This window comes from Schistocerca serialis, chromosome 2, assembly GCF_023864345.2.
Source record: "Schistocerca serialis cubense isolate TAMUIC-IGC-003099 chromosome 2, iqSchSeri2.2, whole genome shotgun sequence".
Taxonomy (NCBI): domain Eukaryota; kingdom Metazoa; phylum Arthropoda; class Insecta; order Orthoptera; family Acrididae; genus Schistocerca; species Schistocerca serialis.
The window spans coordinates 976,101,622-976,127,421 of NC_064639.1; the positions used below are offsets into that span (position 1 = coordinate 976,101,622).

At 43.1% G+C, this 25,800-nt stretch overlaps 1 protein-coding gene across 5 annotated transcripts in view; it reads right to left on the bottom strand.

Annotated features, from left to right (window-relative positions):
- LOC126458384 (CD109 antigen-like) overlaps positions 1 to 25,800 on the bottom strand; it is a 260,318-nt gene that overhangs the window by 197,251 nt on the left and 37,267 nt on the right. For all 5 annotated transcript variants that reach the window (XM_050095369.1, XM_050095367.1, XM_050095366.1 and 2 more), the window contains exon 2: positions 12,821 to 12,892. Coding sequence is in view for 4 of the 5 variants with exons in the window: in XM_050095367.1 (XP_049951324.1) it covers positions 12,821 to 12,892 (72 nt within the window). In the remaining variant the exon portion in view is untranslated. The remainder of the gene's footprint in view (positions 1 to 12,820; positions 12,893 to 25,800) is intronic.

A 25,800-nucleotide genomic window follows, 5' to 3' on the forward strand; every position in this document is an offset into this window, starting at 1 on the left:
ACTTTTTGCGTCCATACCACGTCAAGCGCCGCGCGGGATTAGCCGAGCGGTCTGGGGCGCTGCAGTCATGGACTGTGCGGCTGGTCCCGGTGGAGGTTCGAGTCCTCCCCTGGGCGTGGGTGTGTGTGTTTGTCCTTAGGCTAATTTAGGTTAAGTAGTGTGTAAGCTTAGGGACTGATGACCTTAGCAATTAAGTCCCATAAGATTTCACACACATTTGAACATTTTTTTGAACCACGTCAAGCTGCCGCACTACTCCGGAAAAAATGAGGTTCGACACAGTATTAGGTGGCATCCCATGACTTGTCACTACAGCGTATAACCGCGTCCTTTTTTATTTTCCATTCGAAGTTTTGGTTTGTATATTTATTCCAGTTAGCATCTCCGATTTGATGCTTCTAAAAGATCTGCCCCTCCTAGCTGTTGCAAGGTCCCCCCCTCCTGGAAAATTCCGGATAAAATAAGCTGGAGTGATCTTTTGGTGTGGAACTCTTTTCATATGGTAATACCGCTATAGTCGCTTCATTTTAAAGAGCCGTCAGCAAATAGTTTTTCAATCATAACTGATCTCGAATAACCTTTTTCCTTACTTTATCCATTTATACACTCCGCAGACAAGAAAGGCAGCCGACACGCTGCCTGAGCGGTAAATACGACTGCCTTACAGGAACTTAAAATGTGGCGAGTCTTGGGAGGCCTAGTGGTCTCTGATGCGATTTCATCTACATTAATACAAAAAGTATAATAAAATTTCAGAAACTTCCCATGTTCTTTCCAAATTAGTAATCATCAGTCGCATAGCTGTAACAAATAAGATATATACAGATGATGTACTATATTCATTTAATAAATAAACTGCTCCAAAGTTACAATAAGTTAATAATTTAATAAATAAACGCCACAAAATATACAAAACTTTCTGTGTTATCAAAAGTAAGAAGCCTTCGTTTCTATTGTTTTCACGGTAGCACAATACGCCAGTCTGTTTCAGAATGACTTTTCTAATTTTTTTAAACTTTTCTCTTATCGCTGTAGTTTAGGCATGACGGTGAATTTGCTTGAATGTGTTGACAATAAATTACTCTTCACACAGGTTGCTCGCCCAGCAGACGATTGCCGGCCTGTACGTATCCACAGGCCGCTCTCAGTTCAGGAGTTGCGTTGTGATTCATAGCCTTGCAGACCTAGTATACAAAACGAACCACTTATTAAACAAAGACACTACTTATTGCAATACTACTGCAACGATACTACTACACGAATGTTAACGGTATAAGATATTGTATTGTATAAAAGATGTTGTCGCAAATTTGTGTTGCGAAACCTAAGTATCCACACATTCCAAGGAGTAAGTAATGTTGTGTCATCGGCCTGTAAATTACTGTTTACATATCGACCGCAGTATCACGTCTACGTAAAGGGCACCGTGCAAGCGGTCTACAGAAGGCTAATACCCGATTGGAAGGGAAGTTTCCTTACTATGCCGTTAAACTTTTAGGAAACATGCAGATACCTACTCCGATTAGCACAAACGAACTACTACTCGAGAATAAGCATATCAATACAGGATGAGTGGAGAAGTAGTTGTGTATAATGGAGAAAAACGCAACTATGAATAAACTTCACACTGAACCAGGTAATCAGTAGGTGTCTCAACGCTTACTCGTTGCATTTTAAGTAGTTGAAGTCGAATAAGAACGACGTTCATTTACCCATGGGAGCCTTATACCTACTACAGCCATTCCCAAAGTTACTCTGGACTGTACAATAGAGAGGTATGTGTGGAGGAGTAGCTTAAGAAACGATGACATGCACTGTGCAAGACAGTGGAGACTTCAATGCGTGGTTGAAACAGTATCATGATACACATTTTATGTCGCGTATGTACTCGAGCTGTCGTAACACATTTAATGTCGCTCATGTACTCGAGCTGTCGTAACACAGTTAATGTCGCTCATGTACTCGAGCTGTCTTCCTGAAACAGAAAAGTTACAGAATGGGAGTGCTTTAAAGCGCTATTCCGAAGCCTCCCGTAACTTTTATTAACATTTTCTAACTTTCCGTCGATCTTTGGCTCTATGTAGCAGAAGGAGCGGTTGGCCATGTAATTAGATAAAAAAAACCTGTTCTGACTTCAGTACAAGATCCACGGAAGCCCATTTTTAACTAACTAGAATATCGACAAAGTATGCTAGCTCAGATGGTTAGTGATTCATGTGGCTTTACATGCAATAATTCTATAGTTTCAATAGCAGAATCCAATCTGTCGATATGTACTTTTATGTTTGTTTTTAGACATAGCAGTTCAAGGGTAAGTTCCATTAACTTATTTGTAGTCAACGTTCTCTGTCTCCCTCCAAAATAGGATAGGAAATGCACAGACTGTTCGACAATAGGAAGACGGGATACAAGCGAAAATTTGCCGTGGACGAGGAAGGAAATCGGCCACATAATTTCCACAGAAAATTTTGCCTAGTGCAATTTAGGGAAATTACGGGAAACTTAATTCAGGATTGGTGAGTGAGTGAAGACTGAAGTTCCTCAATGCGTGTTCAGTGCGCTAACCACTCGTCCAGATCAGCCAGTTCGCTTATTTTGGTGACAGAATCGTTCAGACACTGGTTTACTTGAAAACCATGCCCTTTGTGACACTAATACAGAGTTAATCGTATGATCACAAACAACGTCTTGGACAGATCAAATTCTTGTCGGGTCTTCAGCCGGATCAAACTATCATCTGCTCACAATATTTCGGCGGTCCACCTGGCCGCCATCATCAAGTGAGAAAAGCTAAGTCACTCTTGGCGGTAACTGAGTCAAAGCGTGAGCGACGGAACCTTTATATGCAGCGAAAATACGAAGGCGCATGCGCCAAGGTAAAATGCCCTAGCGCTTAACCGTTGCTGCTGCCCCCAAGCACAAGAAGAGTTGCAGCGCCTCCACTGGTGAAAACTGTAGGTAAAACGATATAGCGTTAAAGATTATTATTTATAGCCGGCAGATTCAGATGTCGTCGTTTCTTCACATCTGATAAAACAGGATTCAAAGTTTTACTAGACGGGTATCCATTATTTGGTTAATAACAACATCTGTTGGTCTTGATTTCGACAGTGCGGTAAAATATACATTGGCCAAACGAGTAGTTCGTACTGTCAATGACAGATATGTTTGACATCATTGCCATACGCGATGTTTACAATCTGCCAAATCTGTGGTGGTTGAGTACTGTCTTACAGAGGGACAGAGGATTCTACACAACGAAGCAAGTGGTTGCAAACTCCTCGCGTTACTGGGATTGTATTTTAAAGGAATCTATCGAAATAAGACTAAGAGATAATAGTATTAACCGTGATAATGGATAGTCCGCAGCTCGTGGTCGTGCGGTAAGGTTCTCGCTTCCCGCGCCCGGGTTCTATTCCTGGCGGGGTCAGGGATTTTCTCTGCCTCGTGATGACTGGGTGTTGTGTGATGTCCTTAGGTTAGTTAGCTTTAAGTAGTTCTAAGTTCTAGGGGACTGATGACCATAGTGTTAAGTCCCATAGTGCTCAGAGCCATTTGAACGTGATAATGGATACCCGCTACGTGAAACTTGGAATCCTGTTTTATCAAATATGAAGAAACAACGGCATCTGAATCGGCAAGCTACGAGTACTATAGTTTGTCAACAGTATTCACCACTGGACGCGCTGCAACTCCTCTTGCGCTAGTGGGCAGCAGCAACGACTGAGCGCTTGCTCATTTTACCTTGGCGCATGCGGCTTCGCAATTTCGCTGCATATAAAGGTTCTGTCGTTCACGGTTTGAAGCAGTTACTGGCAAGAGCGGCTTAGCTTTTCTCACTAGAGAAATGATGGCGGCCAGCTGGACCGCGGAAATATTGTGTGCGGATGACAGTTTGATTCGGCTGAAGACCTGACAAGAATCTGATCTGTTAATACGCAGGGAAAGTCTACATAGACAACGTCTTGGATAAAGATACTGACTAATCTGAAACTATAATGCTGTTTCCCTGGAGGTTTTCTCCATTTTCCAGTCTTACTGTCAACGTTTTCCAAGAAATTTCAGCGGCGTCTCAGCGAAGGGAAAGCACGAACTTTTGTCGAGGCGATAAACATGTTTCTGAGTGATTCACTTCTGGACCCGCTCTAACTGCTAACCTGTACGGGATGTGTGTTTTCCAAAACGTGATCAGACAAACCACTAACGAAAGCGAAGGGATCGTAGGTATGAATTTGTGAGGTGAAAACTTCACACTGGAAAATGAAGCCGAGAAAAGTTGGCAAGAAGCTATGCAATGCACGTACATACAATAGGAGAACAATCCTAACATAGGACTTCCAGCACGCAGGCAGCAAACCGTTGCGTAGCGACGTTGCAGAAGATAACGGTAAAAACTCACAGGGCAGGACTCTGCAGTTGGCCTTGGAGGCGCGGCTCAGGTGCTTGCCGACATGGAGCAGCTTAGCCAGTGTCTGCTCTAAAAGGTCGTAACACCACCACACTTGTGACACTGCCACAACAGATTCACAAAGTCATGCTAATTGTATTACATGCAGGGCTGCGACAGCTGATTCAAGAGCTTGACAGCCGAAGCAACAAGTGATACGGAAAATTGTGGGCTATGTCAATACATGATTGATACTGCGTTGATCAAATTATTTTACCGCTGCTTATTTTAAGCGTACAGAATAAAAATTCAGTAGTGACAGGTAGATTCCAACGAGTAATTTCAGCTGCCTAGGTAGGAACGATACCTCCCTTCTCGCACTTTGGCAATCTCCCTTCGCTATGTGTAAGTCTGTTCAAAAGTTTATACTACGTGTAGAACATTTCGGTGAGTACAAGAGTTTAATGGTGTAAGAAAAGATAAAACACTGTGCGAGCACATGGCATTAGGAGGTTTGCCAAACTTATTATGTAATTAATAGGGTGTAAGGACAGGCACATACTGTGGTTATAATAAGTAACTATCACTGGTTAATAGTGATTAATAAACACGATACGGGCGGTTTATAGCATATTTTGATTTAATAAATTTTTTGCCTTCAGAGCAGGATTATTTCTAAAATTTTCGAAGTGTCATTAATATGTAATTCAGAACTACAATTCCTATTAATTTCAAGGAATATTATGGAATTAATGAAGATATAGTGCTGTAAATACTACTAAAGAAAAAAACTGCAAGCAGCTACACTTATCTGATGAATGATTTGTTCTTCCATAACTAATTTTGGATGTGAGACCATCATTTGATGGCAATGGGGATTTCTTGTAAAAATTTCGCGTAATTTTGATCCTAAAGAAGGTGAAATTTGTACCAAAAAAAAAATCTTCATTGCCATCTGACGATTCAAGGAGAATCGCGAAATAAATGTTTCGTCAATAAGTGTGGCTAGTTGCAATTTTATCTTCAGTTATATTTACGAAAACAGTCACAGTGTTCTCAAACCGACGTGAGTAAAATGAAGTAACAATATATTTATAAAATTCTGAGAATCAATTCTTATCAGTGCATCGTAGAACAAAACAATTCCATACCATGTGTACCTTGCAATTATTCTCTTTCGCTCAATAATTTTGAAGTTTTTTTGTTATCCTGATGTACCTACCTTATGCACAGAGACGACCTTCGAAATAACTATTTAGGACATTCTGCGTCGTTTTTTTCTGTTTAGGTGCGTTGGTTTGTGTCACCTACCTCAATTTGAGAAGTGGCTGTGCTATATTATTTCACTAAGAACCCTCAATTAAAAAAGAACAAGTACGCAATCTAACAAGTAGCGAAAGAGAATAATTTATGTCGGAACGTATCTTAAATATGGCCTTTGTTTAATTTGCAACTGATTGGTGCAGACTGCATTAAAATCCATTGCGTGGATCGTGAGTTATTAGAATTTTAATTGAGTAGCGCCTCAGGATTCACGGAGGGCCTCGGAAACAGGGCTCGGCTGTCGCAACTCGAGGCGGAAAGGCCGCCGAAGACGCGAGGCCTGCAGTGGGGCGGAATCGAGGGTGTCGGGAATGTTCTCCAAGCTTAGCGCAACAATACTTCGGTGAAAAATTAAAACTATGACGCGGTTTCTTGTGGGAAGTCGCTCCTCAGCGACAGTGCTTGGACTCATCCGTGGCCCTGATGGATGAGAGTAGCAAACGAATGATTCACGCGCGTGAAACACGTGTGGGGCGCCATAACTTCAAAATTGATTACTGTCGGGTGACTGATGTGCCTGACGTCACAGTCGGCTAAAAGGTTATAATGAGGGGTTGGAGTCCCGTTCTCGAGGCATGTCACAACGTGTCCTGACCGAGGTCGGATATCTTCTTGGTAGTTCATATGATGTAAGCAAAGTTGAAATATGAACTTGCGTGGGAACTAAGAACTGACTAATTTGTGTTTCAGAGTTATATTTTTGACTGTGACACCAACTAAAGATTTACATTTAGTAAGCTCACATGAACAAAGCTACTGTCGTCTTATCATGTCATCTCACACACTGTACTTTTAAGTAGGACAATGCTTTTTTACCTTTCTGTGTACTTTCTCAGCGTTGTGCTAAATAATCGCAACTGTGTTTTGTCAAATAATCGCAGATTAACTTCCGCTCGCGATCGTGGGCGTCAATTCTTATCGTCTTTGAATAGTGCGTGTTTCGGTGCCGAGAAGTTTCATAACTATCTGCAGTAACACTGATATCAGACTGCGGTCGTTACACTGTTTTCAAGGGAGAATAGTATTACTAGTGAAACTTGAAACTTCCTGGCAGATTAAAACTGTGTGCCGCACCGAGACTCGAACTCGGGACCTTTGCCTTTCGCGGGCAAGTGCTCTACCAACTGAGCTACCCAAGCACGACTCACGCCCGGTACTCACAGCTTTACTTCTGCCAGTACCTCGTCTCCTACCTTCCAAACTTTACAGAAGCTCTCCTGCGAACCTTGCAGAACTAGCACTCCTGAAACAAAGAATATTGCGGAGACATGGCTTAACCACAGCCTGGGGGATGTTTCCAGAATGAGATTTTCACTCTGCAGCGAAGTGCACAGCCCCCAGGCTGTGGTTAAGCCATGTCTCTGCAATATCCTTTCTTTCAGGAATGCTAGTTCTGCAAGGTTCGCAGGAGAGATTCTGTGAAGTTTGGAAAGTAGGAGACGAGGTACTGGCAGAAGTAAAGCTGTGAGGACGGGGCGTGAGTCGTGCTTGGGTAGCTCAGTTGGTAGAGCACTTGCCCGCGAAAGGCAAAGGTCCCGAGTTCGAGTCTCGGTGCGGCACACAGTTTTCATCTGCCAGGAAGTTTCATATCGGCGCACACTCCGCTGCAGAGTGGAAATCTCATTCAGTATTACTAGCAACTGGAAGCTACGGCATATGCTTCGTGAATTCTGGTATGTGGCGCTTTTGTCTTCGTATTTATATTACTGCTAATGCAGTCCAATCTAATAGGAAGACGTAGGGACTCGACAATGTAGTGTGTTCTTAATAGCTTCGTGCGTTACTTATTTAACGGTGTGCAAGCTTCTCCACGAGAATAGGATGCTACCCCAGCTGCAGCGCCTCGTCAGAACGAATGCAGACCAGTTGAGGGCAGATGGGTTTTAACAGGTGAAAGCAGTGTGGCTCGGCAACGAATGAACGGAACCAGCAGGTCTCTGGAATCACTAGATCACGCACGCCTGTTATTTCTCTGCACGCAGCTGCAGACACATCATTCTAAAAGGCGTTGCAGGACTGTTTCTGTCACCTATATCCTACCCGTTTTAAATCGCGTCACCAACTATTAATCGGTATGGCGAACAGACGTTACAAGTTGGCCGTGGGCGGAGGAAGCAATCTTTCTGGCTTTAGTCAGTCGTGGACCACCCAGCTGTAAACCAGTAAATACTGGTAAGGCCTTTGTCGCGTGACTAGCTAACCAGCGTATCGTGCAACATGTTCCCGACAATACACACTGAGGTGACAAAAGTCTTAGGATACCTTCTAGGATCGTCCCAAATCTTTTGCTCGGCGTAGTGCAGCAGCTCGACATGGTATGGACTCAACTAATCGTTGAAAGACGCCTGCACAAATAATGATTCGTGTTGCCTCTATAGTATATAGTATAAAGCAATTGCGAAAGTATTGCCGGTGAAGAATGTTGTGCATGAACTGAACTCTCGATTACGTACCATAAATTTTCGTTGGGATTCTGTCGGGTGATCTGGGCGGCCCTCTCCAATCCTACTATCAGTTCTTACCCACTGAAATCGGGACTCATCTGACTAGGCCACAGTTTTCCAATCGTCTAGCGTCCAACCGATATGGTCAGGAGCCCAGGAGAGGCGGTGCAAGCGATGTCGTGCTGTCAGCTATGGCACTCGCTTCTGTCTCCTGCTGACATAGCCATTAACGCCAAATTTCGCAGCACTATCGTAACGGATACGTTCATCGTACGTCGCAAATTGATTTACGCTGTTATTTCACGCAGTGTTGCTTGTTTGCTAGCACTGACAGCTCTACGCAAACGCCGCTGTTCTCCGTTGTTAAGTGAAGGCCGTGTGTCACTACTCTAACCGTGGTGAGAGGTAATCCGTGAATTTTGGTATTCTCGGCACACTCCTGACACTGGATATCGGGAATATTGAATTCCCTATGAGATCCGAAAGGGAATGGCATATGCGTCTCGCTCCAACTACCATTCTGCGTTCAAAGTCTGTTAATTCCCGTCATGCGGTAGTAATCACGTCGGAAACCTTTTCACACGAATCAACTGATTACAAATGACAGCTCCGCCTACGACTGCCCTTTTATGTCTTGTGTAGGCGATACTACCGCCATCTCTGTGTGTGCTTATCGCCATCCCATGACTTTTTGTCACCTCAGTGTAGATTCTGGTAAATCATGTTGCTGAGAGAGTACCAGATACACAGTAAATCCCGTCGCTAGTGGCAGGACGTTGAAACCCAGCTTCCCTCTCTTCTTCGTATGTAAGTGACCTCTTCTCCCGAAACAAAGAAGACACCTAGTGCCTCAGTGTGTTAGGAATGCCGCACTTCGCACTCACTCAGCTGCCTCATTCATGTTCCTACCCACTTCTCTTGCTGTAGTGATTCTGATCCGCTTCGTGGACGAGATCGCTAACGCACGCCTATACGGTGAGGGTCGACTTTGAGGCACGCCGTTTCGAATCCGTGTGGCGGAAAATTTTGGCTGCCACTATCTGTCCAACAACGGAAGGTGAGGGGGTGGCGTCAAGTTCCTGATCACCCGTCTTTTCGTCAGTGCGCTGCATTATGTTCCACACCTTTGGCAGTGTCTCGTCAAGTGAGGGCACGCGACACTGTTGATGGTGATCTGTCCGTCGGATGGGGACGTTAAGCTCGACGGGCCCCTTTCTGCTTTTCGGGAGGAGTAGGCCACTTCCGGAAACCGGGTTTCACCTTATCCCTTTCCTTCACCCATAACAGCACAACCCCAACACTACACGGTACACCCGCTCGTCACATATACACAGTTACGAACTTGACCTTTATAACAGATCGGAGGAATGCAGTGGCAAACCATCTCCACTAGGAACGGCAATGCAGCATACCTGCATCTCATTTCCTGAATATGAGACGACTGTATAATAATTCTGAGCATTAGTACTCTACGTTGTCCCAGACATATGATTCTCCACGGGACGTGTCAGGGTAACTGTATTAGCCTGAGTAATTTCAACTGTCACTATCAATGAGCAATGTTCTGGCTAGTTACTTTGAGTTCCTAGTTAGTCGCACACTATGGTTTCAATGTTAATATTTCAAATATCTCACTTCACTGATTACATGTCTCTTTAAAGAATATATATCGAACGGAAATCAACTATATTTATGAAACTGTATATACTGACTTCTGCTGTAGTTAGAAGTAGATTCTGTTCCCTACAAACCAATTATTCACAGTCTTAACTGCTATGTCGTTTACAGTACAATCGACATGTTTTGTTTACGTCATACGAAATAAGAATGACTTCTGAATACTAAGAACGTTCTAGGTGCTATTCTCATTCGGTCCTATAAATTAGTATTACTTATCGATACATTCCCCTCTGTCAGTGCTTTGTATATGTGAATAATATCAAGTCTAAGTTCTTTGTCTTCCACGGCCAGTGACAATCTGAATAAACTCATTCTAGGCATTTTCCGGTGTCATTATGAAACATTGAAACAATTAAAATTACAACGTTTCGACCGACTTTGGACTGATCCTCCTCAGGGCGCCTAACTGCTGGATTCCACGTTGAATTCTAGGTTCCCATAAAAATGATTAAGTTTGTTCACAGTTCAGAGGCAAGAAACAGACACCACTTCCAAAACGAGGATACCTAATTTATAGTCTGTTCAAATCAACTTTCAAGTGCACAAATGGTTTAATAAAAGTTTTCATCGCTGGAAAAATAAAGAATAATGGCTGAAACATAGAAAAAATATACAGTGCCTTAGTCAGATAGCAGTATGCCAGTATGCACAACTGAAATTGGGGCTTTCTATACGAAAATGACAGCTCGAGATGTCGCACTGGTTGACGGGCTCGCATTTCGGAGGAACGAGGTTCAAATTTCAGTCAGATCATCAAGATTTAGGTTTTCCGAGCTGTCCCTAAATCGACTGGAGTGAATGAAGAGATTTATAAGAGTACATTGCCGATTTACTCAGAGTCTAATAACCTCACCGTCGACGTAACGGTAAACCCTCTTCTTCCGGTCTCCTTTCTACAAAATACGACAGCAAAGGAAACGCAAGTGCTGCAAGTGTCCTGGTGTCCTTTGGATTCGCCGCCCCACGAAATACTGTCGACCGATCGTGGAGTTCATATACGTGCCCTGACTTGCTGGGCTCACTGGTTGATGAAACGAGACCGCCCCGACCCAACCACAGTGACGGCTGCTTTAGCTCGCCCCCTCCGCAGAGGTCGTTGGCCGTAAGACGGGGGCGGAGACACGGATCGGCGTTCCACTGTCAGCAACCCACGGACCGTGGCGAGCGCGTGCAACATGGCCGACATAGGGCCCGTCCAGCATTTCCTCCTCATTGTTTTTACCACTATTGTGCGACATTAATTTGACCGGTCACCTAATAACATCCTGCATTTGTTCACGAACACAGCGATTCACACTGAACAAGAGTAGTTGGCTTATATTTGCACAGTGTAGTACTTCGCCAGATATGGTCCTCTCAGAAATGCTATGTTCAAACATATACCGGGAAGAGAGTGTCGGGACACAGGGGTTATGTGAAAACGAAGTAGTGAAGTGTATCCCATACGTAGAAGGTATCGTCAGATTGAAAGAGATGGTATCCACCTTAACAGTCTTAAAAATAAAACCAGCACCAAATCTCGTGACAGTCACATTATGCTTCACGAAACGAACTACTACACAGTCACACTTCTTGACTAACCACATTTATAGAAAAGCGTGCACAAACAACTTTTCGGGGTAGTGCTGGAGTTAGAAAATTATAAACGTCTATCCAGATGATTGTCAAAGTTGTCGTTGCGTATCTTAGTGCCCAACAACACGCAATATTTAACAATGTCTTCAGCTAAAAACATCAATCACGCAATAATATTAGCCGCCTTTTTGGTGCACGGTTCCACAGCCACAGTAACTTTTTCATACTAAGCTTATTTCCTGCACCACGTTGTATTTTTGTTTGCAACGAACACATCGTTTCATGCGCAGTTAGCTAATTTCACACTTTTGAGCATTATCAAGTATCCTGGCGGTAAAGAATAACAGAAGGTTACTTCATAATTCCGAATGGGATGAAATAGTGTGTGTTCCAAATAAAAATACAGCCTAATGCAAGAAAACCGACTTGGTGCAATAGAGCAACATTAACAGTATAATTATAATACGTTTGTATATGACAGTTAAACTAGAGCCAGGCATAACTGTAACCTGGCAACCAATTAGTATCCCCACTCCCCAAAAGAAAAGAAATTTGAGTAAGATGAAATAGACCTAAATCAATCACAAATCCTATTTCGGCTGACATTTCTCTATTCGTGCGCGTTTCAATATAATTGTTCCTTTGACTTCAAAAGGATACTCATCTCAGCACTACTCAGTCTGGAGTGAAACTCATGGCCTATAAACACGTTCAGTGGGTAACACAGACAAAATTGAGCATGTACATTTGCTCCAAACTGTTCTCTTAGAGTAACTTTCGACGGTTTTATGACAGTTGCTGGTCGACCGGCAAGTGTCAAATCACCTGCACCAACTTCACAGTGCGTTCTTCCTAACAATTTGCGCCTCTCGTGGATGTCTCCATATAGTCGTTCTTTATCCATGAACGCTCTGGATTTCCCTGTCAGTTCTACACTGGATTTGCCCTTTTGTAAATAAATGACGGACTATACAATCAGCTTTTCAGGTGTGCACGGCAGTAAAATGAGCTCAAATATTGTTCTTTAATCCCCGCTTCTGTCACGAGAATTAAACTTTATGAAATGTATCAGTCTGTATGCAGTGATAAGTAGAATTCCTTACCAAATCGCGGCAGTAAAAGCAGAATTCTGTACCGTACAGGATTCAGAGTCTCATCTCTGGACATTTCTTTCGGACGCGATCACGGAAACACGCATTTAATCGTGGCCGGTTTCGGCCATGCACTGACCATCTTCAGAAGCAATACACCTTAAGTGGCGCACAGAGAATACACGCCACAATCGTCTTACGTGTAACGCTGGCCAGAGTTGAATGAAATTACTGTCATTGTGTCTAAAAGAAATAGAGTCGAGTAGTAAATGTCAATCGGGTTTCTGCCGGAAGAGAATGTCGTTTCTTGCGGAACTCACCTCTTCCAAACAAACAGGTCGAGAGGCTCCCGCCAGGTGGCTCCCGCTCGGGGAGCAAGTCCTTACGAGGGCCTGCAACAACAAAACATAAACAAATCTTAACATATCACCAAAAACTGATAGCGGTAGTGCACACTAATACTCATCTACACTGAAATTCCCAGAAAGACTGGCTCAAATGAAACCAACATTGAGGATGACTAGAAATAAATAATAAGTGTTATAGTATTGCAAACAGATGTGCTCGAAAATAACCAATATTCATAATGGGCTCAATTCTGTTACTCAGATCTTACGTTTTGCTGTGAAATGCTCTTGCAGTTTCAGTGGCAGACGCTGCGGGTGGTGTGTGTGTGTGTGTGTGTGTGTGTGTGTGTGTGTGTGTGTGTGTGTGTGTTTGCGCTCTCTTCGCATCGTAAGGTAGGATGCAGGTAATACTCTGCGAACATTGTTTGACTGGTTACTTAGCGATGCAGTTTTGCATGGGATACGGGTGGACCGGAAAGTAACGCCGCGTACTCGAATTTTGTGCAGCGCTTGGCATGGAATCTATACATATTACAAAAAGTGTGTACGCGCGCGTGTCCCACATCATCTCCTAAGCCAATGGACCGATTTCGGCCAAACGGGGGCAAATATCCCTTGATAAGAACCACCTACCTATAATAGTTCAGGAGATATGACGTCATAAACAAAAATGCCGGATTGTGCACGACGTTTAAATTTATTACTCCTTTGCAGCTAACTCTATTCGTAATACATTTTGCAATGTATCCACATATTCCGCTGAATGTACCTACACGAATATATTATTGTACGACACGTCGTTCAAGAGATATGTCGTCGTAACCGCTGAGATGTGTGAAAAAATGCCATACCCTGCATAAAGTTTTAAACAGTTATTCTTTACTACTAAGACACTCCTACAATAGAGATAACTTAAGGAAACCCCTGACACCTGCATCGCTTTTGACAGCTTTCATCTGCGACGCGGATAAGGCTATAGGCGGAAACAGTAACCGCCTATAAAGCTATGAAGAAGCGTTGCAAAACAGACGTTTACGAAATCGCATTGTAGACACACGAAGCAACTGTGCCCAGACTACTGTAACTCTCTTTTTCGTTATTACACTACAAACAGTTCATTTTTTGTTTTCGTATTTAACAGAATATTGGCAAAATGAATAGCCGGGCAAAGCTGGCTGGCTTTGACAACTCGTATAAATTAAACGTAAGTGTGGCGAGACAACTCACAGGAAGAACGGCGCGTTAAACATGCGCAGAAGTACTGAATTTTTTTGGGAATTGATCGGCTTGAGTCTTATCTCTCCTTTCTGGCACGAAAATACTAAAGCGTACGGTTGTTTCAAAACTGTGCAGCACGTAGCAACTAGCGTATATTTCCACACCCGTCTTACAGTTGAGATCTACGTCTTCTTATTGTAGTCACATCGAGCCAGTGAAAGATGGAGTAGGTGGCCTACAGTTCCTTGTAGTGACGCTTTGGTAGCGATTATTAGGAGAGGGTAGTCCGCCTCGAAAATTTCAAGAAAACTTTTTTTTAACAAGTTCTCTGGCATGTCATCCCCAGTTCGCCTGAAATTCCGTGATCGAGATACAAGGCGATTTGTGAATAGTGTCCCCGAAAACCACTCACAGCGGGAACAAAGTAGTCGACATGTTTCAACGAACGCCTAATAGGCATTATGGAACTTACGAACGAGCTCGAAATTGAGATTGCACCAGATTGTTGCAACTTCTGCACAAAACCGGACGAAAAGTGTGTCGAGCGACCAGAGCAACGGAAGACAAAAGCTATCAAAGAGGCCCGCGGGACTACAGGTATGTTTAACTTAGCAACAAAGAAGGCAACCGAAAACTTCGAACTCGTTTTTCCCGTAACCGTATTTTTCAAATTGGCGGGACACACAACTTCAGAACTGCTCATATGATTGTGGTCGGAATCTGATGCCTGCATTCTAAATTGAATTCTAAATCTGCGAATGTAGCCGTTTTGCGATATTTTAAAAAGTCTGTTTTCGGTGCAGGCTTAAGTCTCAATTTTGTGGGCGAAGAAAATGACATTTGTTTCATCACGTCACCATTTTGCTAGGACTTAACATTTTTCAATAATCCTACGTATGCTGATAGCAAATATATTGAAAATGACTTATACAAAATTACTTCGTTGCAAGTCAATAGGACGATATCGCGAATTCCCGCCGATGACCAAAGTCATAGGGTGCAATGGTTACAGGGCGAAAGCGTTAACTGAATGAAGAAAGAAGAACGTTAGTCCACGCTTAGCTAAAAACAAGGGCCAACGTTCCTACCTCCTCAGTTCGTTCAAAACTATTACTCCACCGCCCCTTCCGCCATGATGCCATGGCCCCGTTCGTGTTGCACTGGTGTAGTTGCGGGACATGTTCAAAAAAACATTCGCTTGAAGTGGCCAACAAACTGAGAGTGCTAACAAACAGCCTTTTTAATATAGATTTTTAACATCCCAACATCAATCCTCTGTCCATATAGATCTTGAACAAACATCCCTACCCTGAAAGGCATTTCAGATTAATTCTGCTAGAGAACGACTACGTCCACATACGTGGCACAGTAGCTACAATCGAAGTATGAAGTATTCTCGTAACACAACAACAATCAGCCTCCTGCGACTTATTGTTACGTCGCATTGCAAAACTTTTCTAGTATCCTTTGTGTTTTAGAAAATATTATTCAATATTCTTATCTTCATTTTTGTTATATTCCGCTTCGTTGGCAGTAATGTCACTGTGAATTAGGTTGGTGCATAAGTTCGTAGCGTTTTTGTTTTGCATTTTGGTATTCCGGTTGCTATGGGTTAATTTATCGATCGTCATTTTTATTTGTACTTTAGCGTTTCTATTTGAGTTTACATATTGTCATTTTGTTATTTTGAGATAGGGAGCGGGGCTCGACGCTAGGAAATGGAGTGCCAAGCGGAACAATCGGAACATTTCCTACATATTCTTCTTTTTCAGTTCAACAGAGGGGTGACAGCAGCGGAGGCAGCCAGAAAACATTTGCCCCGTGAAGGGGGATAACGCAGTTGCGCAGAGCACGACAAGAAAATAGTTCTCTCTTTTTAAGGAGGATCGTTTTGACATTACTGGCCATAGGGATTTGATGAAGACCGTTTAAATGCATTAATCCACAATGATCCATGTCAGTGTACTCGAGAAATGACAAATGTGATGAACTGTGATCATTCCGCCATTGTGCGACATTTGCACGCAATGGGGAAGGCTCAAAAATCGAGTATTACACGCTCTCAGCCAAAAATAACAAAAATCAGCAGGTGACCATATGTGCATCTCTGGATGTTTGTCAATTGGCTTGTGAACAACAGCGACCATTTCTATACTGCACCGTTGTTGGCGACGGGGAATGGAGTCTTTACGCTAACGTAAGGAAAAGAAAGGAATGGTTGAACGCAAACAAAAGCAGTAAATCCCCGTACAAAGAGCTGCATGCATCAACAAAAAGTAACGTTAATCTGGTGGAATAGCGACGGTGCGGTGTAGTAGGAATTTATTCCCCGAGGTGTAACCATCACCGCTGACTTCATTGTCCACAGCTGAGATGTCATGCGGACGCAGTCCACGAACAACGACCAGGAAGAGTGCGTCAACTGACGCTGCTCCATGACAACGCCCTCCCGCTTTCTGCTGGACTGACAAAAACACTAGACAGACGTTAGCTTGGGAAGACACTCCGCAGCCACGTTATTCACCTGATATCGCGCCTTCAGATTTTCACCTTTTTCACTTTCTATCGAACAACCTTCAAGGAATTTCCTTTCCGTACGTTCGACGAATTCTCCAACTCAAAACCATGTGACTTTTACGTTCGCGGAATCTGGAAGTTAACGCAGCGTCGGTAGACTGTTGTGAACAGTGAAGGAGAATATATTACTGGTTACTCTGTTAAGTGTATCTGTTGTGTTTATTAAACTTATAGGAAAACGATGCGAACTAGTTTTCCAAGTATATGTAGACCTCAATTTCATAAGATTGCTCGTCAAAAGTTGAAGTTTCGTTATGCTTAATAGATACTGCACAATCGACATTTTCGCAAGTGACGAGTGATCTGGATTAAGTCCACTATTTTGGCATGGTGCGCTCCTGCTAGTAAACAACGAAATTACTTGCCGCGTCAGTTTCTCACCGTCCTCGGATTTTGACACAGAATCTGAAAGAAAGAAGCTTTGTGCACAGTAACAACTGCTACTCACAACCAACTTCACTCGAAACGACCGTAAGGTCATCGAGGAGTAAGTGTACGTTTACACTGCCTGCGACGCGATGCGAAGCATAATGGCCAAAGCGATGCAATACGATGGAGCGTTCACATTGCACACGATACAGCGCGCGCGCGCGATCTGGCCAGCAATTGAGCAGTCTCGGCACGATGTCGTGTTTCCTCGACCCAGTAAATTCTTTTTTATTAGAAAACAGTGCTCTGAGAATTCAACGCAGTCGTGAATGGGTGCATGAAATCAACAAGGAGAGGAGGGCTTTAGGAGAATTTCATCATTTGTACAGTGACTCGAGAAAAGATGAGGATAAATTTTGGAGTTGGCTCTGAGTACTATGGGACTTAACTTGTGTGGTCATCAGTCCCCTAGAACTTAGAACTACTTAAACCTAACTAACCTAAGGACATCACACACATCCATGCCCGAGGCAGGATTCGAACCTGCGACCGTAGCGGTCACGCGGTTCCAGACTGAAGCGCCTTTAACCGCACGGCCACACCGGCCGGCAAATTTTGGAGTTACTTCAGAATGAGTACAGAGACATTTGATTATATAGTGTCATCTGTTTCAAATAGATTACAGAAGCAAAACACAAATTTCAGAATGGCTATTACCCCTGAAAAAGTTGTGATCACCATTAGGTAAGTACAATATTAAGTTTACAGCTATCATTTTACTATGAAAAATTTACAAATTGTGATAGATTCAAACTTTCTTTTAATAAATTTTGACATAGTTGACAATGAGAAGTAAAATACATCACAGTTCACTCACTTAAGTATCAAAGTTTTCAGAATCTTGGTGGCTTGAAATAACAGTGTCATCAGGTTCAATTTCAGAAATGACAATTTCATTCTGCGGATTTCCAGCAATTACGATTTCAACTGGATTTTCAGATGCATAGGGTGACATCAACGAATGTGCAGTGGAAGTGGTTGATTGCTCCAATTCTTCCAAAAGAACCTGCTGAATTTTTTTCCTGACTCTGAACTGAGCTGCTGGTGATAGTTTTCGCATTGCCGGCAACAAACTCACTACAAGATGATAGCTGTCATCTTGCGTTTCTGATTTCGACATTTGTTGCTCAATTAACTTCAACTTTTGCTCCTCTATATTTAGCAACTCAGAGTTTGTCGATTTCTTGGATCTCTTGTTTTGGTTTGTGTATAGGGTGGGTGAGGGAGGAGGCATCGAAACGCTAACCTCTGAAATTACAGACAGTCTTGAAGCCCTGGCTTGGTTGGTTTCATCAGGTGAAACACTCTCTCTCTCTGTAAGAGCTGGTGAAAATGGTACGTCGTCGTGTGCGTCGTCGTGTTGCGATGCTGTTCTTTTACTGTGATGAACATTAGTCTTGGTCTTCCGTGGCGTCATTATGTCAGTCAGGAAGGTCATTAGCTCGTACCACGGCCAATTGGATTGGAAATGCGGCATACGACCTTCGTCTCCTGAATGTTGAGCACGAGTTTTTTTTTGAGTTCAGAGCGGAAAATGTCACGTAGGTTCTTCCATTTATTCTTCAGTACCTCGCCTGAAAATATAGACGTGGAATTCCAAAATGACAGAGCAAACAGTAGTGCTTGAAGAAGAGAGGCCTTCAAAAACTATGTCAACAGTCATTAACGCAAATATATTTCATGTCGAAATTATCAAATACTGTAACTATTGTGAACGTCATTTCATTATCAAAATACTTTAATAGTATCTATACACAATTAAAATTAGAAAATAAACGAAGTTGTTCGTGTTACTTATTTCTTGGAGTCTTGTAGCTATTTATTTTACTTTTTTGTACTTACTGTCTGTTCCACAATCTTCAGCTATTTCATTCCATGCTTGACGAACAAAATCCCTATTGTGGTAATATTTATTTTTCTGCTCCCACAACACGGAGCGTTCACGTACAATGTTAATTAGTCTTTCGATGTCCATTGCAAGCAAGCAATTACTTCAGACGCAGGCGCAAACAAGCAATCGCTCCAAACACTCGTGCGAAACGCAAATTCGGTTGCGACTACAGCGGAGTCATCGCATCGCACCGCATCACATCGCTCGGCTCAGCTTGCAGTCTAAACGGGCACCGCTCTGTTGCCACTGTTCAACCAAGCCTGCCAGGCTAAATTTACACTGCCCGCGATGCGATGCGATGCGATGCGATGCCGAGCCGAGCGGAGCGATGAAGCGCTGAAATCGCGTGACAATGGGCAGGCTTGGTTTAACAGTGGCAACAGAGCGGTGCCCGTTTAGACAGCAGGCTGGGCCGAGCGATGTGATGCGGTGCGATGCGATGACTCCTCTGTAGTCGCAACCGAATTTGCGTTTCGCACGAGTGTTTGGAGCGATTGCTTGTTTGCGCTTGCGTCTGAAGTAATTGCTTGCTTGCAATGGACATCGAAAGACTAATTAACAGTGGGCATGAAAGCTCCGTGTTGTGGGAGCAGAAAAATAAATATTACCACAATAGGGATTTTGTTCGTCAAGCATGGAATGAAATAGCTGAAGATTGTGGAACAGACAGTAAGTACAAACAAGTAAAATAAATAGCTACAAGACTCCAAGAAATAAGTAACACAAACAACTTCGTTTATTTTCTAATTTTAATTGTGTATAGATACTATTACAGTATTTTGATAATGAAATGACGTTCAGAATAGTTACAGTATTTGATAATTTCGACATGAAATATATCTGCGTTAATGACTGTTGACATAGTTTTTGAAGGCCTCTCTGACACTCCTCGCTCTTCTTGAAGCACTACTGTTTGCTCTGTCATTTTGGAATTTCATGTCTATATTTTCAGGCGAGGTACTGAAGAATAAATGGAAGAACCTACGTGACACTTTCCGCTCTGAACTCAAAAAAACTCGTGCTGAACGTTCAGGAGACGAAGGTGGTATGCCGCATTTCCAATCCAATTGGCCGTGGTACGAGCTAATGACCTTCCTGACTGACATAATGACGCCACGGAAGACCAAGACTAATGTTCATCACAGTAAAAGAACAGCATCGCAACACGACGACGCACACGACGACGTACCATTTTCACCAGCTCTTACAGAGAGAGAGAGTGTTTCACCTGATGAAACCAACCAAGCCAGGGCTTCAAGACTGTCTGTAAGTTCAGAGGTTAGCGTTTCGATGCCTCCTCCCTCACCCACCCTACACACAAACCAAAACAAGAGATCCAAGAAATCGACAAACTCTGAGTTGCTAAATATAGAGGAGCAAAAGTTGAAGCTAATTGAGCAATAAATGTCGAAATCAGAAACGCAAGATGACAGCTATCATTTTGTAGTGAGTCTGCTGCCAGCAATGCGAAAACTATCACCAGCAGCTCAGTTGAGAGCCAGGATTAAAATTCAGCAGGTTCTTTTGGAAGAATTTGAACAATCAACCACTTCCACTGCACATTCGTTGATGTCACCCTATGCACCTGAAAATCCAGTTTAGATCGTAATTGCTGGAAATCCGCAGAGTGAAATAGTCATTTCTGAAATTGAACCTGATAACATTGTTATTTCAAGCCACCAAGATTCTGAAAACTTTGATACTTAAGTGAGTGAACTGTGATCTATTTTACTTCTCATTGTCGACTATGTCAAAATTTATTAAAAGAAAGTTTGAATTTATCACAATTTGTAAATCTTTCATAATAAAATAATTGCTGTAAACTTAATACTGTACTTACCTAATGGTGATCATAACTTTTTCAGGGATAATAGCCATTCTGAAATTTGTGTTTTGCTTCTGTAATCTATTTGAAACAGACGACACTATGTAATCAAATGTCTCTGTACTCATTCTGGATAACTCCAAAATTTATCCTCATCTTTTCTCAAGTCACTGTACAAATGATGAAATTCTCCTAAAGCCCTCCCTTCCTTGTTGATTTCATGCACCCATTCACGACTGCGTTGAATTCTCAGAGCACTGTTTTCTAATAAAAAAGAATTTACTGGGTCGAGGAAACACGACATCGTGCCGAGATTGCTCAATTGCTGGCCAGATCGCGCGCGCGCGTGCTGTATCGTGTGCAATGTGAACGCTCCATCGTATTGCATCGCTTTGGCCATTATGCTTCGCATCGCGTCGCGTCGCATCGCATCGCAGGCAGTGTAAACGTAACCTAAGAGTAACTACTGACGTCAGCCTGGTGGATGCGACCTTGGTTGTTGAGCAGGCAGTTTCCTCATTGCGCTTGGTTTTACGTCAAATATATTCATCTACATTTAAAGCCTCCAGCCACGAAACATGTACGCATTACTGTATCTCAATGTCTGAGCGAAATTAGTTCGGTATTTCCTTTACGAAATATTTACACCGGCACTGCATTCCCTTAATTGACACGCTGCACATCTGTCCGTTGACAGCGGACACTCCCTCCCAAGAAGGTTAGAATATAGGGAGACGTCCTTAGGCCAAAAAAAGTGAAACATGCCTCAACCATATTGGTCTTACTAAAGTGTTCGTATTCCTGTTCTGCTCTTCAGTTTCACTTAAAATAGAAATAAAACATTTGGGTGTTTTGCCGATATGTACACCACACTTGTCGAGTGAGAACTGATGTTAAAGAATTAAGTTTTCAACCGTCTTTCTGATGGGTGTTCATTCACGAAAGTATATTGTTTCGAAGAACATACTCAGAACTGACTGTCAATTAAACACAACATTAAGAGGTTACATTTAACAGAGGACTTTAACGAAGAGACTCATTAAGATGCTGGACGGGCTTCAACTGACGTCTGTGCTCTGAGCCCTTACATGAAACAACTTTCGTGTTATTTTAATGTTAGTGAGACAAAATGCAAATTAAGGTGCGTGAATACTGCAATTAATTCTTCTAAGGAAAAGATTACCAGCAATAAAGACGCCGACGCACAGATTCGCGGCGAAACTCTGCCCCCCCCCCCCCCCCGCCCCATTCACCACAAATTTCCAATCCCTTTCACTGCAGTAGAGGAAGTGAAAGCTGCAATGTCCGTAACCAATGCCCTCATTTATCGTCGCTCACTGAGGAATCTTACTGTCGTCATAAACCCACGACTGAAAGCAGCTGAGAATACGGAATGTCCACTGAAATCGTCTTCTTCCTCCGCCTCCTCCTCCTCCTCCTCCTCCTCCTCCTCCTCCTCCCCCCCCCCCCCCCCCCACACACACACGACATGTAATAGCTTAGGACAGTGTTTTTAAACCTTTTTGAATACGCGACGCCTTTCCAAGTAAAAATATTTTGGCGACCCCCAAAACCATAATAGAAGTATGTCAGCGATTTCAAAGGCAACGTATTTGATTTTCGTTCTATTGATACTGTACTGACCGAGAAATGAAGTGCAGTGTGTAAAGATGGCGCAGTGCTCTGCGGGCACAGATATAATTACATTCTTTGCCGCGGTAGTGGTGTGCGGGTGAGAAGGGGTCAGCGCGTTTTCGGTCACTACGAACAGTTGTCCCAGTACGCCAGCAAGTACGGACGTGATTAATATCTTCGCGCTTCGCTCTGAGCGAGCATAAAAGAGACAAGTTTCTTCCGCTTCCTCCTGCGACTCCGATCCTCTAAGCAAGGCTTTGCGACCCCCCAGGCGGTCGCGACCCACAGATTGAAAAACACAGACTTAGGAGAACACTGCTCCCCAATGCATGGAGTGGTGCACAAGTTATTCGCCTTTTGTTTTAGTGGCCCTGCAAGTGCGAATAACTCACAGTGTCGAGGTCGTCCTCTGGAGGTATGATTACAGAAACTGAGCATATTTAGCAAAGGGGAAGCGAATAGAACACTACGGAGATCTATAGAATGCTTGGTATTATATAACTGTGCTAATCCGGAGTTACATTCTAGAACTGGGTAAATGATACAATGTTAGATTTCTCGAAATAATCGTAGCTACGAACGTTAGGCATCAGCAATAATGCAGGAAAAACGTTAAAATTCCACCAAAAATCATTCCCCGAACTCTTGAACTGACTGAAGCATGAACAGCTGCACACGAACATCGATCTCTCGCCAAACAACGTACCCACTGGGTACCGCATTCACTTAAAGAGTAGCAAAAGGCCTCGCAGGTCGACTGGTTCGTGTTTTTCGATTCCGACAACTTAACCGGTAGATATTCGACGAGACACACCATAGTGACTGGTAACAACACATGGAAACACCACTTTGAAAGCAAAACCGAACAATATTACGCTGTTTGGTGCCTCTGAAAAATCTTAGTGAACAAGCTGAAATGCAGGCTTAACTGTGGACAAAATGATCGCCTCGTACATTAACCCGCCAGCGTCTGACTACAGTAGGAGACTAATTTTCTATGAGTATTTTATTTCAATTAATCAAAATATTCGTCGGAATGAAAAGTTTAAATTATTGCTATTATTCAAATCAGAACATAATTCACTACATTTGGCGCCAACTGCAATTGTCTCTGTTAATAAACTGGAAAAGTATCACGAATGGAATTGAAAGTAAAGAGTGAAGTTCTTAGAAATTTAACCACGAATTTGCCAGTTTTGAATTCAGAGACGCGCCGGGCCGTTTCCAAGGAGAACTGCATTTAAGTTACAGTAAGGAGGCAAGTAAGTCATATTAAGGTTAACGTGCGTCGGGAACGAGGTCATTAGAGACGGTACACAAGCCATGTCCCGAGAAAATGGAGGAAACAAATTGGTCATGCTTTTCTCAAGAAGCCATGTCGATATTTAGAGAAACCGCAAGATATATTGTGGGCAGAGAGCTATTTTCAGTAAAAAGTTACTGGCACACTCAGCGAAAGCATGCAGGACAGAAGAAACCACGCTAATACCGTGTGATACTACTTCAAGCCTTCATAATGGCCTCAGTTACGCGCGGAAGGCAGTCCATTCGTTTATTTACGTACGCCACATGCAGCTGAGGCTGCTCAAAGCTGGCTAGATCCCGCAGATCTAAGAAATTGCACGTCTCACCCGCTATTCCGAATAGCCACAGACATTTTTCTGTGTGAATAATACTGAGCGATATAGTTGGCCAGTTAAGCTGCAACAGCGTGGCTGGAATAGTGTCAATCGAGATATTTATTTATTTTATTTATTGCTTATTGGGCCTGACCATATTAGGGCCATAAGGGCGTCACATGTATGTGACTAGCAGCAACAAATACCCTACATAAACAACAACAACAACAACAACAACAAGCCTCGCGGGATAGCCATGCGGTGTGAGGCGCCTTGTCACGGTCCGCGCGGCTCTCCCCATCGGAGGTTCGAGTCCTCCCTCGTGTGTGTGTGTGTGTGTGTGTGTGTGTGTGTGTGTGTGTGTGTGTGTGTATGTGTGTGTTTTCCGAAGCGTTATTACGTATATTGCTTGTCTAGGTCTGTAACGGTACCTAATTTACTGAGCAGATGTCGAATATATAATAAGTTAAAGTGTGATTTGAGCTGTACGTGTGTAGCGCAGCGAAAACTGCATCGCTGGGGCGCTGCAGTCCGCCGCCATTGCGCTCCACATTCAAAATTTACATTATAGTTTTACAGGCGCGTTACTATCAGCGCAGATTTAGTAATTTTTCTTCTAGCAAAGCTGGAGACGTCATTTTAAGGTAGTGGATGGAATTAAGCCCTGACCTGCACTACATCTCATCAAGGACGACAGTCATTACTGTCATTATATTTGAACTAGCACGTTGAAAAGCAAAGCGACAGCTAAAAGCGTATTTATTTTCACGAATAATTATCAAGGTGCATTTGGTTCTGTTTTAATGTGTTCGTAAGATTTCGATCGTCCGCAGCTCGTGGTCGTGCGGTAGCTTTCTCGCTTCCCGCGCCCGGGTTCCCGGGTTTGATTCCCGGCGGGTCAGGGATTTTTTCTGCCTCGTGATGGCTGGTGTTGTGTGATGTCCTTAGGTTAGATAGGTTTAAGTAGTTCTAAGTTCTAGGGGACTGATGACCATAGATGTTACGACCCATAGTGCTCAGAGCCATTTGAACCATTTTTTTGAAGATTTCGATCGTATGTGGCTTCGAATTCGCATGGCGTTGCTGGAGTGTTTTTACTGTTTTGTCAGTTGTAGCAATATTATGCCACATACAGACAATTTCGCTGAAACAACAATAGCAATGTTTGACTAAATTGTGTTTGAGAATGTGGTAATATTTCAGTTTGTTGTTATTACATTAGTTAGAGTACGGGCACATTAAACTAGCGGCCTAAACTATTGTACTGCTTCCACACACTGCACGTTAAACACCTTATTGGGCAGTCGGTGCCCTCGACGGCTCTCATTATTTAAAAGAGAAACAAGTTCGAGACTCGTTGTCCCACCCTGTATGCCTCCAGTCAGCCACTGTCTAGCTTCTGTGCTGTTTGCCCCACTGAAGACGTACAGCTTTGTCTATCTCAGTGAGTAAAGACCTTTTGCGAAGTACCGGACTCCAAATGACCATTGCATGGAGCTCCTCCCTTTGCAACTTTCCCTCGGAAACTGTTGAGATGGAACTGAATTCACTGACAGAACTAATTTCTGCCAGTTTAAAACCAGCTGCCATTTACATGTCGTGGCATGAAAACTCCGGACCCAGTCGGTTAGGTTATTTTTATGACCACTGCCCTTGCGTCATCTAACGTGGTTGCTAGTAGTACACCCTTCCCTGTAGTACGGCAGATAGTGTGCTTCCACACGCCAACAAATAGGGCAGCTTCCCTTACGTGTGACTA